The sequence below is a fragment of the Dermacentor silvarum genome, chromosome 1 (genome assembly GCF_013339745.2).
Source record: "Dermacentor silvarum isolate Dsil-2018 chromosome 1, BIME_Dsil_1.4, whole genome shotgun sequence".
NCBI lineage: Eukaryota > Metazoa > Arthropoda > Arachnida > Ixodida > Ixodidae > Dermacentor > Dermacentor silvarum.
This window is the reverse complement of record NC_051154.1, coordinates 117,856,164-117,869,452: the sequence shown is the minus strand read 5'-3', so window position 1 is coordinate 117,869,452 and position 13,289 is coordinate 117,856,164. Positions and strand designations below refer to the sequence as shown.

Genomic DNA, 13,289 nt, shown 5'->3' with positions numbered 1-13,289 from the left:
TTTTTTTTTTTTTTCTTGGTGTCAATTGACGTAGCAAATGCAGTTATAGACCGTGCATTTGCTTGGGACACATTTTGCACATGCATTTAAATACTCGCCGTGGTTGCGCAGTGGTGTTGGGCTGCTGAGCACGAGGTCGCGGGATCGAATCCCGGCCACGGCGGCCGCATTTCAATGGGGGCGAAATGCGAAAACACCCGTGTACTTAGATTTAGGTGCACGTTAAAGAACCCCAGGTGGTCCAAATTTCCGGAGTCCCCCACTATGGCATGCCTCATAATCAGATTGTGGTTTTGGCACGTTAAACCCCATAAAAAAAAAAAAAAAAATCCCTTAAATGAGCATTTGGTGAAGTGACTAGTACACATAATGAAATTAACCAATGATCATAACATTCTTGTAGACAAAGCCCTTTAACTCACTGAGCAAGCTTTTCCCAGAATTCTGGACAGGACATAATCCAATTTTGTATAATTTGCTAACTCTTGCAGATGGCATGTCCATAAACTTTCAAGTCTTGTTTCTTCCTAGCAAAATATGAACAGATTTTTGAGAAGCTGGCAGACACAACCAAATTTCTAGCAAAGGCTGTTTCTACTTTGGACTCCCCATATCTGTCATTTAGCAACTCCCTTCACGACCCTTGCTGCAAGCTGTGGGTGGATCATGAGACAGTCATTTCTCTGCTGCCATCAGCTCTGAATGGTGCACCCATATCAATGTCTCAACTCGCAAAGCCACGTCTTGCCTACATGTGTGCAGTTTCAGCTACCATGGCACTTTAATTTCATTGCTCCATGAAAATGGAACTTCTAGGTATGTATTGTATTCCTACACATTTTCAACCCATCTGCGCCGTACTTCCGTGGCACTTTGGTATGCCACTGGCTACTCGTCTTCGTATTGTTTCAAACATCCGGTGGGCTACAAATAGTACGAGGCAGTGATGCCTCTGCAGTAGTATGCAAGAAAACGAACACTGTCTAGGATGTAGTGAAGTTTATTATAATCAATACCTGGACCTTGAAAAAGCAATGTGTGCAAGACAGTGTGCACTATGGTAGTGGCTAAAATCAGAATGGCTAAGTGACCAGTCAGAATAAGCATTTGTTGAACTACTACTACAGAACAAAATATACCACCAGTACAGAACGAGCACTGCAATCTTCCAGGAATCTTCCAGGGCTACTGATGCCAGAGTACATTTACTGTGCTCCTAAAGTTCCACTTTCACTAATTTTACTGGCATACACACTGTGCTTGGGAAATTATAGTTGGAACCAGGGCTTAAAAGTAGTGGGCCATCCCATCAGAATTTACAAGGGGGGAGGGGGGTGCACTGCAACCCCTCGCCTGCAAAAATAAGCCATATCTATAGTCGAGTAAAACTTTAAAAGGCTGCGGTATATGCCCCTCAAAGGTGCATTCACACGAGCCTCAACCAATGGGCGCACTCTAGACATCGTGGGCCTGACAGTCTGACAACACACATTTTTAACACAAAGCGCACACCTCTGAGTAAAGGCTCCTGGGATATGTTATGCCTGGGCAACTTATGCTGTCTCTTTTGCCTAGCTAAAACAAGAAATTACTTAGATATGACATGTGTCACTCCAGGGCGAGTCTTTCCACCAAGTTTCCATCTCGGAATGTGAAATTAGCTACACTGGAGTCTCAAACTTCGGGATAAATATCCTGGAACACGAGCCATACAATAAAATAAATGCAAATGAACTTGCCTTAGCATACAACTGTCTGTACATTTCCAACATAAATGAACTTAACAGCAGAATTTACAATGTTAATGAATTGTAGTTGCACATTTCCAGACTAAATTCCTTAGAACAGTGTGCCTACAAAGGGGCATTAAGTATTTGTGCAAACTGAATTTGCATAGCATATTAGAATTAGTGAAAGCTTAACTTTATAGGCACTGTACGGATTTGCAACAGTAAAGTGTCGGACATGTGCGACATATTTTAAATTAGTGGTGCTTAAGGCAGTGTTGTAGGATTGGAGTACAATGTGACCTCTTCAAACGCATAACCCACACAGGCAAAGTGCTGAAAAGCTTTCCTTCCTTCAGGCTTGGAGGAGAATGTTTCTTGATGCCTCTGAACCCTTTATAGATTAGTGAGTAAGCCTACAGGCAACAGACCAGACAAAAATTTCTATCTTGCAGAGTTTTGGTACGGAGTTCCTGGCTAAATGTTTTTAGCCAACACTGAACGACAGGCTGAACGACAACACAGGACAAGGAGGAAGTTTGGCAAGCGACTCGCTTTTTTAAAAGCACGGTCGGAGGGGACATCGATGCAAGATCCCTGTCTGCAGTGGTATCACACAGATAATGTAAAGCAAATGCAATTTACACCTATGTTTCGCATCTGACGAGAACTTTCTGTGAAAGTCCATAATGATGGCTTGGGGTGGAGCTTGCTTCTAGGGTTCTGCCTGGTGTAGCCTTCCCCATTATCGAAAAAGTTTCTGCAAAATATTTTCCTTGAATATGCGTATTCTTGGTGCATTTTGCACATTTTGATGAAAAATAAACATTTCCTTTAGGTATTGATGTTGTCCTTAAAGAGTAAGAAGTACCGAAACATATTTTCAGAGCTGTAGAAACTCTGCCACATGCTTCTAGCATGTAAGAAATTACACTTGGCAAGTATGAATGTAGGGAAACAAAATATTTTAATACTAAAGTTGGTCTCGATGCTGGACTTTGCATCATCAACACTATCGTGATGTGCTGACAAAGAACAAAGTTTGCTGATGTCATGTAAGCAGTAAGGCTGGGTACAACACTGCTCACAAAAAATAAGAGTGCAGCATGCATTTCTTCTGGCAACACTCATATGTGGCAGCTTCAGTGATGGCAAGAATGGATCTAGTCAGTGTATTGTGATGTCATGACAGCCACCTCTTGGATACTGAAACTGGTTCATAGAAATATGCATTATAGCAAATTATTTGAGGCACTCTAATGCTTTCCAGTAATTTTTCTAGGGTTTAGAAGGCTTGGACTTTACATTAACGCAAGAAAAAGAAAATGGTGTCAGAAATGTCATGTATCACGACATGGCACTCCTTTAAAGGGTCCCTCACCAGGCTACATAAAAAATTTGTTATACACAGAAAGCCATGAAACATCATCCAAGTAGGGCTCTACTGCAAGAATTTTCAAAAGGATTTAGCAAGACTGAAGATTGAAGCAACATGCTGTGGTGATTTAGAGGCTATGGGGTTGTGCTGCACAAGAACGATGTCGAGAGTTCAATGCCTGGCCACAGCAGCTGCATTTTTATGGGTGCAAAATGCAATACACGCTCGTGTACTATGCACTGGGTGTACGTTAAGGTGGTCAAAATTAACTCAGAATTCCCCACTACGGCGTGCCTCATAATCAGATTATGGCTTTGGCACATAAAACCACAGAATTATTTAAAAATAGAAGCAAATTTGTGCTTCTGCTTACTATTTGCACACAAACAGCCAGCAGTTTTTCCACACACAATTAGTGCAATGTGGAAAAAACTGGCTGCAACATGTCACTGCTGGCAGGAAAGTGGCTCCTCCGAGAAGGGTGCACAAGCTTGAGCTTCAATATTCAGCTGATTTTGTGGTGCACATCGGAGTAATATAGGTATTGCAGACACCATCATCACTACAAGATCTATTATGCACTGTGCTTGTCTGTTAGTGATGCACAAATGTGGTCAGGGGCACTTTAATCTAGATTACTTACATAGAATAACAAAGCTGCTTAATCTCAATCTTTATGGTGCACCCTTAGTTCAGTGCAATGGTACTGAGGTCCCAAATACTGGTTCATTGGCTAGAGTACATGGTTATGGAGCCACTGAAATAAGTCAGTAAAGCTGAAAACCGCATAATAACTGTCACTTACCTAGATTGGCTGTCAAATGCAGCATGTGCGCTGTTGCAGTAAATTGCCTGCATCGCCCTTCAGTGTGTCGTAGTCACTGCAGTGTCATGGCTATAGATAGGATCTTTCAGGCGCTCGAACAACATATCATTTAACATATGTGGCTTTTATTAAGACTTCAAAATTATGACCTAACATCTACATACTTGAAGCAAGGACAGCTCATTGTAAAACACCCAAAAAAACTTCAGTACACAAGCACAATTCTCATTAAAACCTTCCAACGATGTGTGACTCAACGCATAGCAGTCGCACTGGAGGGGTAAAGGTGAGGGCCAGAAATGAAAGGTTTCCTGTATAATACATACATGCAATAAACCTGACAAGTAGGGATGAGAAGAGGAGGGGTAACAAAAAAACAACTATATCCTAGTGTCATGTGAACAAAGGTGCTGCACAATACTTCCTGTGAGCTATTGCAACACTACTTGAAGTACCACACGCACGCAAAGCAGCACCCAGAGTCTGCAAGCACAGATGGGGGAATGAGTGAGGTCACTAGGCACTTCATCAACACAGTCTCCAGAATTAGACAAGGAACTCAACCATCTCTTCTACCACTGCTCAGGGGACACACATACACAGCACATGCCAGAAAGGCAAACGACAGAGAATATGACCTCTGTGCTCGCAGAAACAGAGTGCTTACCCTGCAAAACATAATGCAGAAGTAGTGGAAAAATTTGTATGATGAAATGAAACTGAAGCTCGGCACTGCTGTTCTCTAAAAATAAAAAATAAAAAGCAGGACATACAAACACACACACGCACGCACACACCAACATTATAATCCCTACCTGCACTCTTCCTCTCTCTCTTATATATAATATACATTATATATATATATATATATATATATATATATATATGATTCCACTACAAGTTGTGGTGGTACTACATGCTTGATGGCTTTGCTTTTCTGCTGGTAGTTGCTTCAAGAGTGCGTGCACAGCTTTGTTCAGCTTTTTTTTTTTTTTTTTGCAGCTGCAGCTAACTCACTCACAGCAGGGGGGACAAACAAAAGCATGACTGCAGCTCATTTGTGCAGCTGCAGCTAACAAACACCACAGTACTGAGGGCAGAAGGGCAACAACTTTGAATAGGACCTGAAGAATATACGCACAAAAAGAAACTGCACACCATGTTGGGTGCACGTCACATCACTTAATAGCAGGAGATGTGTACCTAAGAACCACAAGGCCAGTGCGTTCTGTTAGAAGTTTTCTGTAATCAGGTGTGACTAGCACAATGTGACAATTGTTAAAAATTAAAATATGGAGGACAAAGATGAAATTGGTGATGACATTCCACACAATACAAGGATTCGTTTTAACTAAAAATACAACATAATGTGCTGAAACACACCTGGAATGAATGGCATGTTCAGCCTAGCACGTAGACCATGCTGATATGATACGGAAAAAAAGCCAAGCAAATATCAGAAAGAATAAAAGTGCCCAGAAGGCTCATGTCCCAACAAATTCTCATAAAGGTCCCTAAAAGCATCACAATACATGAGCACCAATAAATTGACAATTTCTATGTCCATCTGTTCGAAGCTGCACGTCAAAAACTAAAGCTAATAATATATTTTACCTATTAAGTTCAGCCTCTCACCAAGTCAAAAACACAACCTTATTTTCAAACAGGAGCTTTCTACAGACTGTGGTATAGTTGCAGCACTGTCACAATGAGCATTTTTGTTGCATGTTTACATTAAGTGGAAAAACATTTGCTTAGACTTGAGCATCTTGGCTTCCTCTGAACAAAAAATGAGCTGCTGCTGACAAATGCAAGACACATACAAAGCTAAGATGCATGCTTTTTTTTAAATACACCCACACAGCCAGACACACTTGCACTGGGTGAACACGCTTCAAGTATAATGTGCATGTTGTATACAGTAACGTGTAGAAAAACACTGCACCTTCCACTGTGTCACACACGAAAGGCAGGGAACCGCAATGGGTGTATGCTCTCTCCCTCCTATGTGTATACAACTCTGACATAATAATAAATAACCCCTTTGTCTCACTTCCTGGGTAACAAAGGAACCAGCTGCTCACTTTGTTTCAGTGGAAGCTGCGAGTTTCTGGATGGTAGTGTTGTGAGAGGAGCAACGCGATGACAGAGGGCCCCTGAAAACAGACTCTCTTGTGCGCTGCAAGCAGGACCCAGATGTCCTGACTGGCAAAGCGACATTCGAGGCATGAAGCAGCACTGCCGCCTTAAAAAATGGAATGCACCTTGGAGTATGCGCACGTACCAAAGGCTGCCTGGCACCTGTGCAGCACAAGTTAATCGCTCACGACTTGTTCTCTAGCGATCTCTTCTGCCCTGACCTAAGCACGGCCAGAAAGAATGTACCGTGAGAAGTGTTCGGCAGAACGTCGAGGGACGATCGAGAGTGTGTTAAGACGTTCGCGAGGATTAGTTCAGGACATAAAAATGGGCAGGATGGGTTCCACTATAAAAAAGGGCACATGCGAGTCACCATCTGCATGAACAGATAAAACTCCATGCCAACATGTGGTGTGTTACAAAAGGAACTGCCTAAAACTGAGACCTTGAATCCATAGCTGCCACATCAGAACATAATTTACAGTCGTACACTTGAATTACCTAAAACATACTATACTATACATACTTTTGGACATGTAACTTTACAACAAACAATTTCACACACAAAAAAAAAAAGCTGCACAAAAATTTGGGCAGTTTTTGAATTTCATTCGAGCCGTAAGACAGACAAAAATGCTGGCTCAATCACAAGTTGTAAAAAACTGGCATCTGTAACAAGCACACAGCTTGAAAACACCTTGTGTTCTAAACAAGTAAATATCAATATGGCAAAAGCATACCCGCAAAGTGTTTCAATTAAAGTATGCGTCAACATCATGTAAACATAAATCAAGGGCAGTGGGGATTTCTTCAAGCCATGTGCATGTTTGTGATGGCACTTGGCAACAAAACACAACCTTAAGCTTGCGTTATTTCTCCATCAACAAATGAGAATGGTAAAGCTTACTCTATATGGCCACACTGAAGTGCGTAAGAAGCAATATAAACACTAAAAAGGAAAATATAACAATGCTAATGGGAGAAAAATACTGCTGGTTTCTGGAGAAGATAGTGTCACGGAAGACGGGAGCAACCCAGCTCACTTGTATAATGTCCTTTTTAAATGGCACCACACTGCCACAGAAACATTAGAGAAAACAAGCACTCTCTTTTGCACTTGTGAATACGATGACTGTCAGAATAGGTTTAAAACAGAACTATACAAATAATGAAGCAGGAAACACTTGGGATGATTCAATGACCAGCCTCAAGGAAGGCACGAGGCAGATTTGGGCATCCAAGTCGCCAAACACAGGGCACGATGTAGGGGCAGCTTTAACTCACTCATGACAAACCAAGTCAGCAGACTTTATCATAAAGATATTCAGATGGCAAACCAGTATTAAGTCAGTATGGCATGTGCATACATATTGAAATATTCCTGAAATGCTGAATACAGCATGTGTTGTCCGGTCTCCACCAAGACACAAATGATACACTGCAGCGAAGAGAATCTGTTGTGATGATCAAGCAGAGATGGTAATTATGGTAAAACGGCAATATATAATAAGCCTGCCACATCAAGAATGAGCATATTTTTTATGGTATATAACCTCTCTGACATTTTTTATGTTGAAGGAGCAAATATTAAAAAAAAAGTAAAGCGAGGTGCCCCTATCTGCCGTGAGCTGTGCGACTTGAGTGTGTGGGTGAGTGGCTAATGTGAGTGGACACGAGAGCAGGTCAAACTGAACGAAATCAATGACTAAGGGTCAATGAAATGGGGAACAAAGGGACATTTGTGCGAATGACGCCTAGTCCTCCTCGCTCTCGCCCTGTCCGTACATGTCGGCCAGCTTCTGGAAGCGGGGCCCCCAGCCATTGAGGTAGTCGAAGCGCTGCTCATGGTCATCCGTCTCCGAGGCCAGGGAGCTGAGTGAGCCTGCTGTGGAGCCGCCTCCTTCGTAGGCATAATTGCGTAAGTCATCCACTGGTGGAGCCCCAGGGTCTTGGTCAGCTTTGTCCAGATGGTCCCGAATGAAGTCGCCCACATCTGGATGGGCCCCCGTGGGTGCTGCTGAAACACATGACAGAAACCATGGGTCACATACTTTCTGCTGCAGCTGCTCAAAAAAGTCAGTCAAAAGGTATGCAACCATTACTGACCGTACCATGCATAAGACTTCTGGGGAAAGCTTGCAGAAGACACCAAGTACTATAAGCCACATATATACATAATGTTGAATAAGATAAGAACTCCGCTTGCAATCTTTCGTCAGCAATCCTGAGAAAGAAGCCTAGTCGGCTCTGAAATGTTGGGTTATGAGACACTGTCTTGTTACGAGACACTGTTGACTTTGTAGTAGTAGTAGCAGCAGCAGCAGCAGTAGTAGTAATTTACCATGAGAGAGTACACACAATTAGAAGCGACTGGTTCCATAAGAATTGACCCAGGTTAGCGTTCATCATAATACTCCTGCAATTTGACACCAAATGACTGTCTGATTCATTAACAGGCTGATTCTTAAATTTATTTCTTGATTATGCGTGCATATATAGTACAAATTAGTATTTAAATTTCCCTTAAGTGGAAATACCCAAGGAAAACTGGTCTAGGCAGCTTGACCAGACCTCTGCCTCTGTACCAAACGATGCTGCAATTGAGAGTTTTATATCACTTGCTTTTGGAACATGGGCTACCTGCGGAATGAAGGTACTAGTACTAGATTTTTTGTGAACCCATTTTTTTTCGCATTCATGATTATTCCAGGTTTCTGACAACTCCTGCCAAGGCTTGTCTCAAGGCCCTGAAAACGTGGTTTTCAAATTCAAGGTTTACAAGGACATGCAGCTATGAACGCTGCAATGACTTATTTTCGTGCACACGAAGTAGATGCACATTAACTCTTTCGTTACCGTGCCTATTTAAATCAATTACGGATGATCACCCTTTTAAGCACATTGAAATTGTTTTTTAGATACATAGTGCTATCCATTAGGTAGCCCTGGGAAACAGCTTCTAGAATCAGTTTCTTGTTTTTCTGTGACTAAATTGTGATTTTGGTGCAACTTATTTTAAAGTAGGCACAAAAATGTCTGCTCCGCTAATTTTTGTTACGCTATTTTTAAACATTTTTTTTTGCAACCCATATATTTAAAAACACCAATTAGTTTTCTCCAAGTTGCAATGCTACATTATATGCTAGATCGTTGTCTATGGTGACAAAACTGTTTTTCGGAGATCCCCAAAAAAGGTAATTTTCCTACAGTGATGAAATGGTTCATTGCCAAGCCAGGTCCTGTCTCGGCAAGTGCTTTATAGGGAAGCACATGCGCCCTCCACAACTGTTACTGTCCAGCGATACCTACAGGACTGTCACAAGGTTTCAATATGTCACAAAAAAATTACAGGGGATACTTTCACTGCTTTTTCTTGCCTTCCTCAAATGCACTCAACAAAATTTAGTTATTTCAAAAATGAACGTCATAATAAAAAAAAGCTTCAAAAAGAAAGAAGAGAAGCAGCAATATACAGAAATCTAAAGGTCGCAAACAGCACCTCTGTTCTTTGAAATCGCTGTCGAGAATAGAAAAAAGAAACATTTGAGAGAAGCACAGAAACTGCCACTCACGTTCGCGTACGCGAACTTCTTTCTGCAAAGGCGGTGCCTTTTCTGGACCAGGCTTAGCGCCAATCTGCATACCAGACGCATCAACTGGTATTCGCAGGGGTGTTATGTCGTAAGCATTCATGTCATCTTCTCCACCACCTTCGTCATCATAGCTGATGATGTTTTCTCGCACATCATCATCCACTCCACCATGGCCAAACTTCTGATCTGAGCGCCGGCTTCGCGTGTATGCCACAATCACCAGGACCAAAACTGCAAATTAAAAAATTAGTTGCAGAAAAAAATGCTTCTAGGAATTTTAATGCAATTGATATCCTCAAATGAAACCTCAAACCTTGATCACTTCAAATTAGACATTTCCTCCTACATTTGAAAGGAAGAAAAATTTACTATGAAAGCAATCTTTTGAAATGGGAGCATTACATGACAACCTTGATGCGTGAAATTACTGCACACCAAAGTAGCACAAAGTCTGACAGAAAGGCTTCTGCATTTTGCAACTAATGCAGGCAACAGGTGAAAACTCAACCTATCATGCTTAATCTTTTCTATGCTTTCTATAAGCCTTTTCTAGCTAGGCCTTGCAATGCTAATGATATTTGAGTGAAACCCCAAAAACTGTAGGTAGCTAGTTAGGTAGTACACAATTCAGGAAAGAGAGAAATAAAGTGTTTTGCTATGGCACATATAGCTGTGTCTAGAATAGTACACAAAATGAAGCTGATGTTACAAATGAAAACGAATATCTTTAAAATATTTGTAGTTGCAGGAGCCACAACCTGTAACATTCAAGAAGATTGATTCAATAGCATACCTAAAGGGAAGTGGCCATTATGTGAAGAGCAGGTCCAGCTGCTTACTACATTTATGACCTTGTTCAATGCAAGTGGCATACATAGTATACAGATCAGAGTAGCTGCCATTTATGCTAGGTATGTTATTAGAAAAAGTGTTACTAGTATTAGTAAACAATACCATTACCATTATGTACTACTTTTGTTATAATTACACATAAAACAACAGCACTATTTTGACAAGCTTCACTACTGAAACTGAAAATTATGCCTCTTCTTTATAAGACGGCATGTCAACAAGCAACACAGAGAACTTGATTTAAACTGTCCTTGTAAATAGCCTCTGCAACACACTTTACATAACTCTCTTGCAAAAAACCATGGTAAAAGGCACATGCAGCAAGCCGCTTGTGACAGCTGTCATCGTTAGTGACCAGAATGCACCAAAAAAGTCTCGCTTACGCAGGTACACCACTAGACAGGCCAGGATAATGAGCAGGGCTTCCAGCCCAAGGGCGAGGGATGTGTTGGTCATGCGTGCGCCAGCGCCCACGTCGAAGCAGCTGCAGTTGTGGCACTCGAGGCTTTCATGGCAGAGGCATGTGTGGCCTTGGCCATGGGGCAGATTGGTGCACTGACCCGTGTAGCCGCACGGCTCGTCCAGGCACTCGTCCTTGTCCTCGCAGTCAAGTCGGTCTTCCGTTGGTGTGAAACCTTCCACACACCTAATGCGCACCATGCATGCCAGCGACCAGACTGAGTCACATGCTTCTATCAGGCCGCAGCAGTCAGGCTCTTACCACAAGACTTTTCTGCTGCCTGGACTGACTTTCCAAAAACAGATGCCTCGACGGTTCCTTTCAAGGGCCACTCGCCTCAAATTACATTTACCGAAGGCTCACTAGTGGCCACCAATGTATTCGATAGCATGTTGCAATTGGAACGCAAGTGTCTTTGGAAACCCAGGTAAACAGTGTAAAGCAGAGTGGCTTAGGGATCTTCAAAGTTTAACTCTGAAAGGATCCCCATGTAAGCAAGAAAGAGTGGAGCCAGGAGGAGCCACTCACTGAGGATGTTGAGCAGACAGACCAGGATGGCAGCCAAGGCAGCCATACTGAGACGCATTATCTTCTCCTGCCGTAAAGCGCCACACAGGTCGCCCCCAAAACCGTCCGGGCATAGGCAGTAGAAGCCCTCGCCATGTGGCCGGTTCATGCAGGTGCCCCCGTTGAGACATGGCTCCGTCAGGCACTCATCCGCATCCGTGCAGTTCTTGCCATTTTCCGTTACAGCAAAGCCAGGGGAACACCTACCCACCACCAAACAGCCAGGCAGAAGGGCAAACAAGCAAGCCAGGAGAGAGAGAGGGGTGGGGGGGAGAATGGGAGCAACCAATGAAGGATTAAAGAGGAGGCAGAAGTAAGACAAGAAAGTGGGAGAATAGTACAGAACAAAACAGCAAAGATGCAGGCACACAGAAAGAGAAAGTGAACAGAATGACAGGATGAACAAAAAGTTTTTTTCATTGCACAGAGGGAAGAAACAGATAATGAATAAAGGATGGGGAAGAGGAAATGGCCAGAGCAGAAGAAAAAAAGTGGTAGTTGTTAGTGACCAATGTTAGAGGTTGGAAAAATACAAAGCTGACCATCCTTGCCTAGAGCACTAGTTACTTGCACTGGCACAAGCATGTGCTTTTCCACATGCTTAGCACAATACATTCACAAAAAAAAAAAAAAAAACCCTTAAAATCTTTTAAAAAGAGAGAACATTTCCCTTCAGCAGTCATGTGCCACAATTTACAAATTGTGCTCTAAACAAGTCTGAGTCAAGGCATTAAAAGGCAATATGTATAAGCTACACATCCAATAAACAAATAATATTGTTAGCTGGGTTTAGGTGGACAGACCTAAGTAGGTGCTAAACTGCGTTAAAAAAAAGAAAGGAATAAGAAAAATGTTTAAAACTTTTTGTTTGCATAAGAGCATCATATTTTGTTTTGTATAAATTTAAACAGAATGTGAATAACTTGTGGTGGATAACACAACTTTAGTGCCTGATGCACATTACTTGAGGAGGTGTACATTATTTTGCATGAGAAATCACAGCACATTTAGCACATTAGCAAAATTTAACTTTTAGCTAACCAACTTATGCCACATGTTGCAATTGATAAAGTGAAACTTGTGAGTTATGAAGCCACAGAAGTAAACAAAGCATGCTGTAGACAAGGACAAATTGAGAAGGAACAAGACACACTTAGCATTATATGTGCCTGGTACCTTCTTTGTCCTTGCCAGAAAAGCATGTTTAGTGACATTATAAATCACCAACAAGCCCATATAGCAACTTTCTCAAGGCATGTCCCCTTGGAAAGAATTTTGAAATTAGCACAAGTTTTGAGATAAGCACACTCAAACTTGTGGCAAAATGCACCGTACCACTTACGTGTTTTGACAAAAGCCTTTTAAGCAGTACAAGACAACTTTAACTAAAACAGCAATGCATTTTGTCGCACATTTGAGAACGGAGATTTTAAAACTGGTGCCAGTCTCAGAAAACCTATGAAGCGTATTTGCCTTGCAAACATCGGCTCTAATTCATAATTTGTAACATGCACCCTAAAGTGCTTACTTAAAATGATTTGTGAAAATGACCTTGATTAGCCAGTTTACAAAGTTTGATTTCTCAAGCGAGCAATGCCTGCCTTTTCAAGCAATCCAACTCAAGGAATAGAATTGTGCTGTCTGCAACAGGCTAGTTTTTAAAATTCTCCTCAGATGAAAAAAAAAAAAAAAAAGACCTCCTGGTACAAGACAATGATGCTTTAATTAACCTGTCATGGTATGGCAA

At 41.8% G+C, this 13,289-nt stretch overlaps 1 protein-coding gene across 9 annotated transcripts in view; it reads right to left on the bottom strand.

Annotated features, from left to right (window-relative positions):
* Window positions 1-4,036: 4,036 nt before the first annotated feature.
* The window catches only part of LOC119435666 (neural-cadherin), a 259,627-nt gene continuing 250,374 nt past the window's right edge, over window positions 4,037-13,289 (bottom strand). For 3 of the 9 annotated variants that reach the window (XM_037702413.2, XM_037702409.2, XM_049672797.1), the window contains 3 exons: window positions 10,899-11,161; window positions 9,643-9,894; window positions 4,037-8,087 (listed from right to left, as the gene is read on the bottom strand). In XM_037702413.2, the coding sequence (XP_037558341.1) occupies window positions 7,825-8,087; window positions 9,643-9,894; window positions 10,899-11,161 (778 nt within the window). In that variant the 3' untranslated portion in view covers window positions 4,037-7,824. Of the gene's footprint in view, window positions 8,088-9,642; window positions 9,895-10,898; window positions 11,162-11,503; window positions 11,746-13,289 lie in introns of those variants that run through there. The other 6 variants (XM_037702430.2, XM_037702425.2, XM_037702441.2 and 3 more) reach the window with 4 other exon arrangements.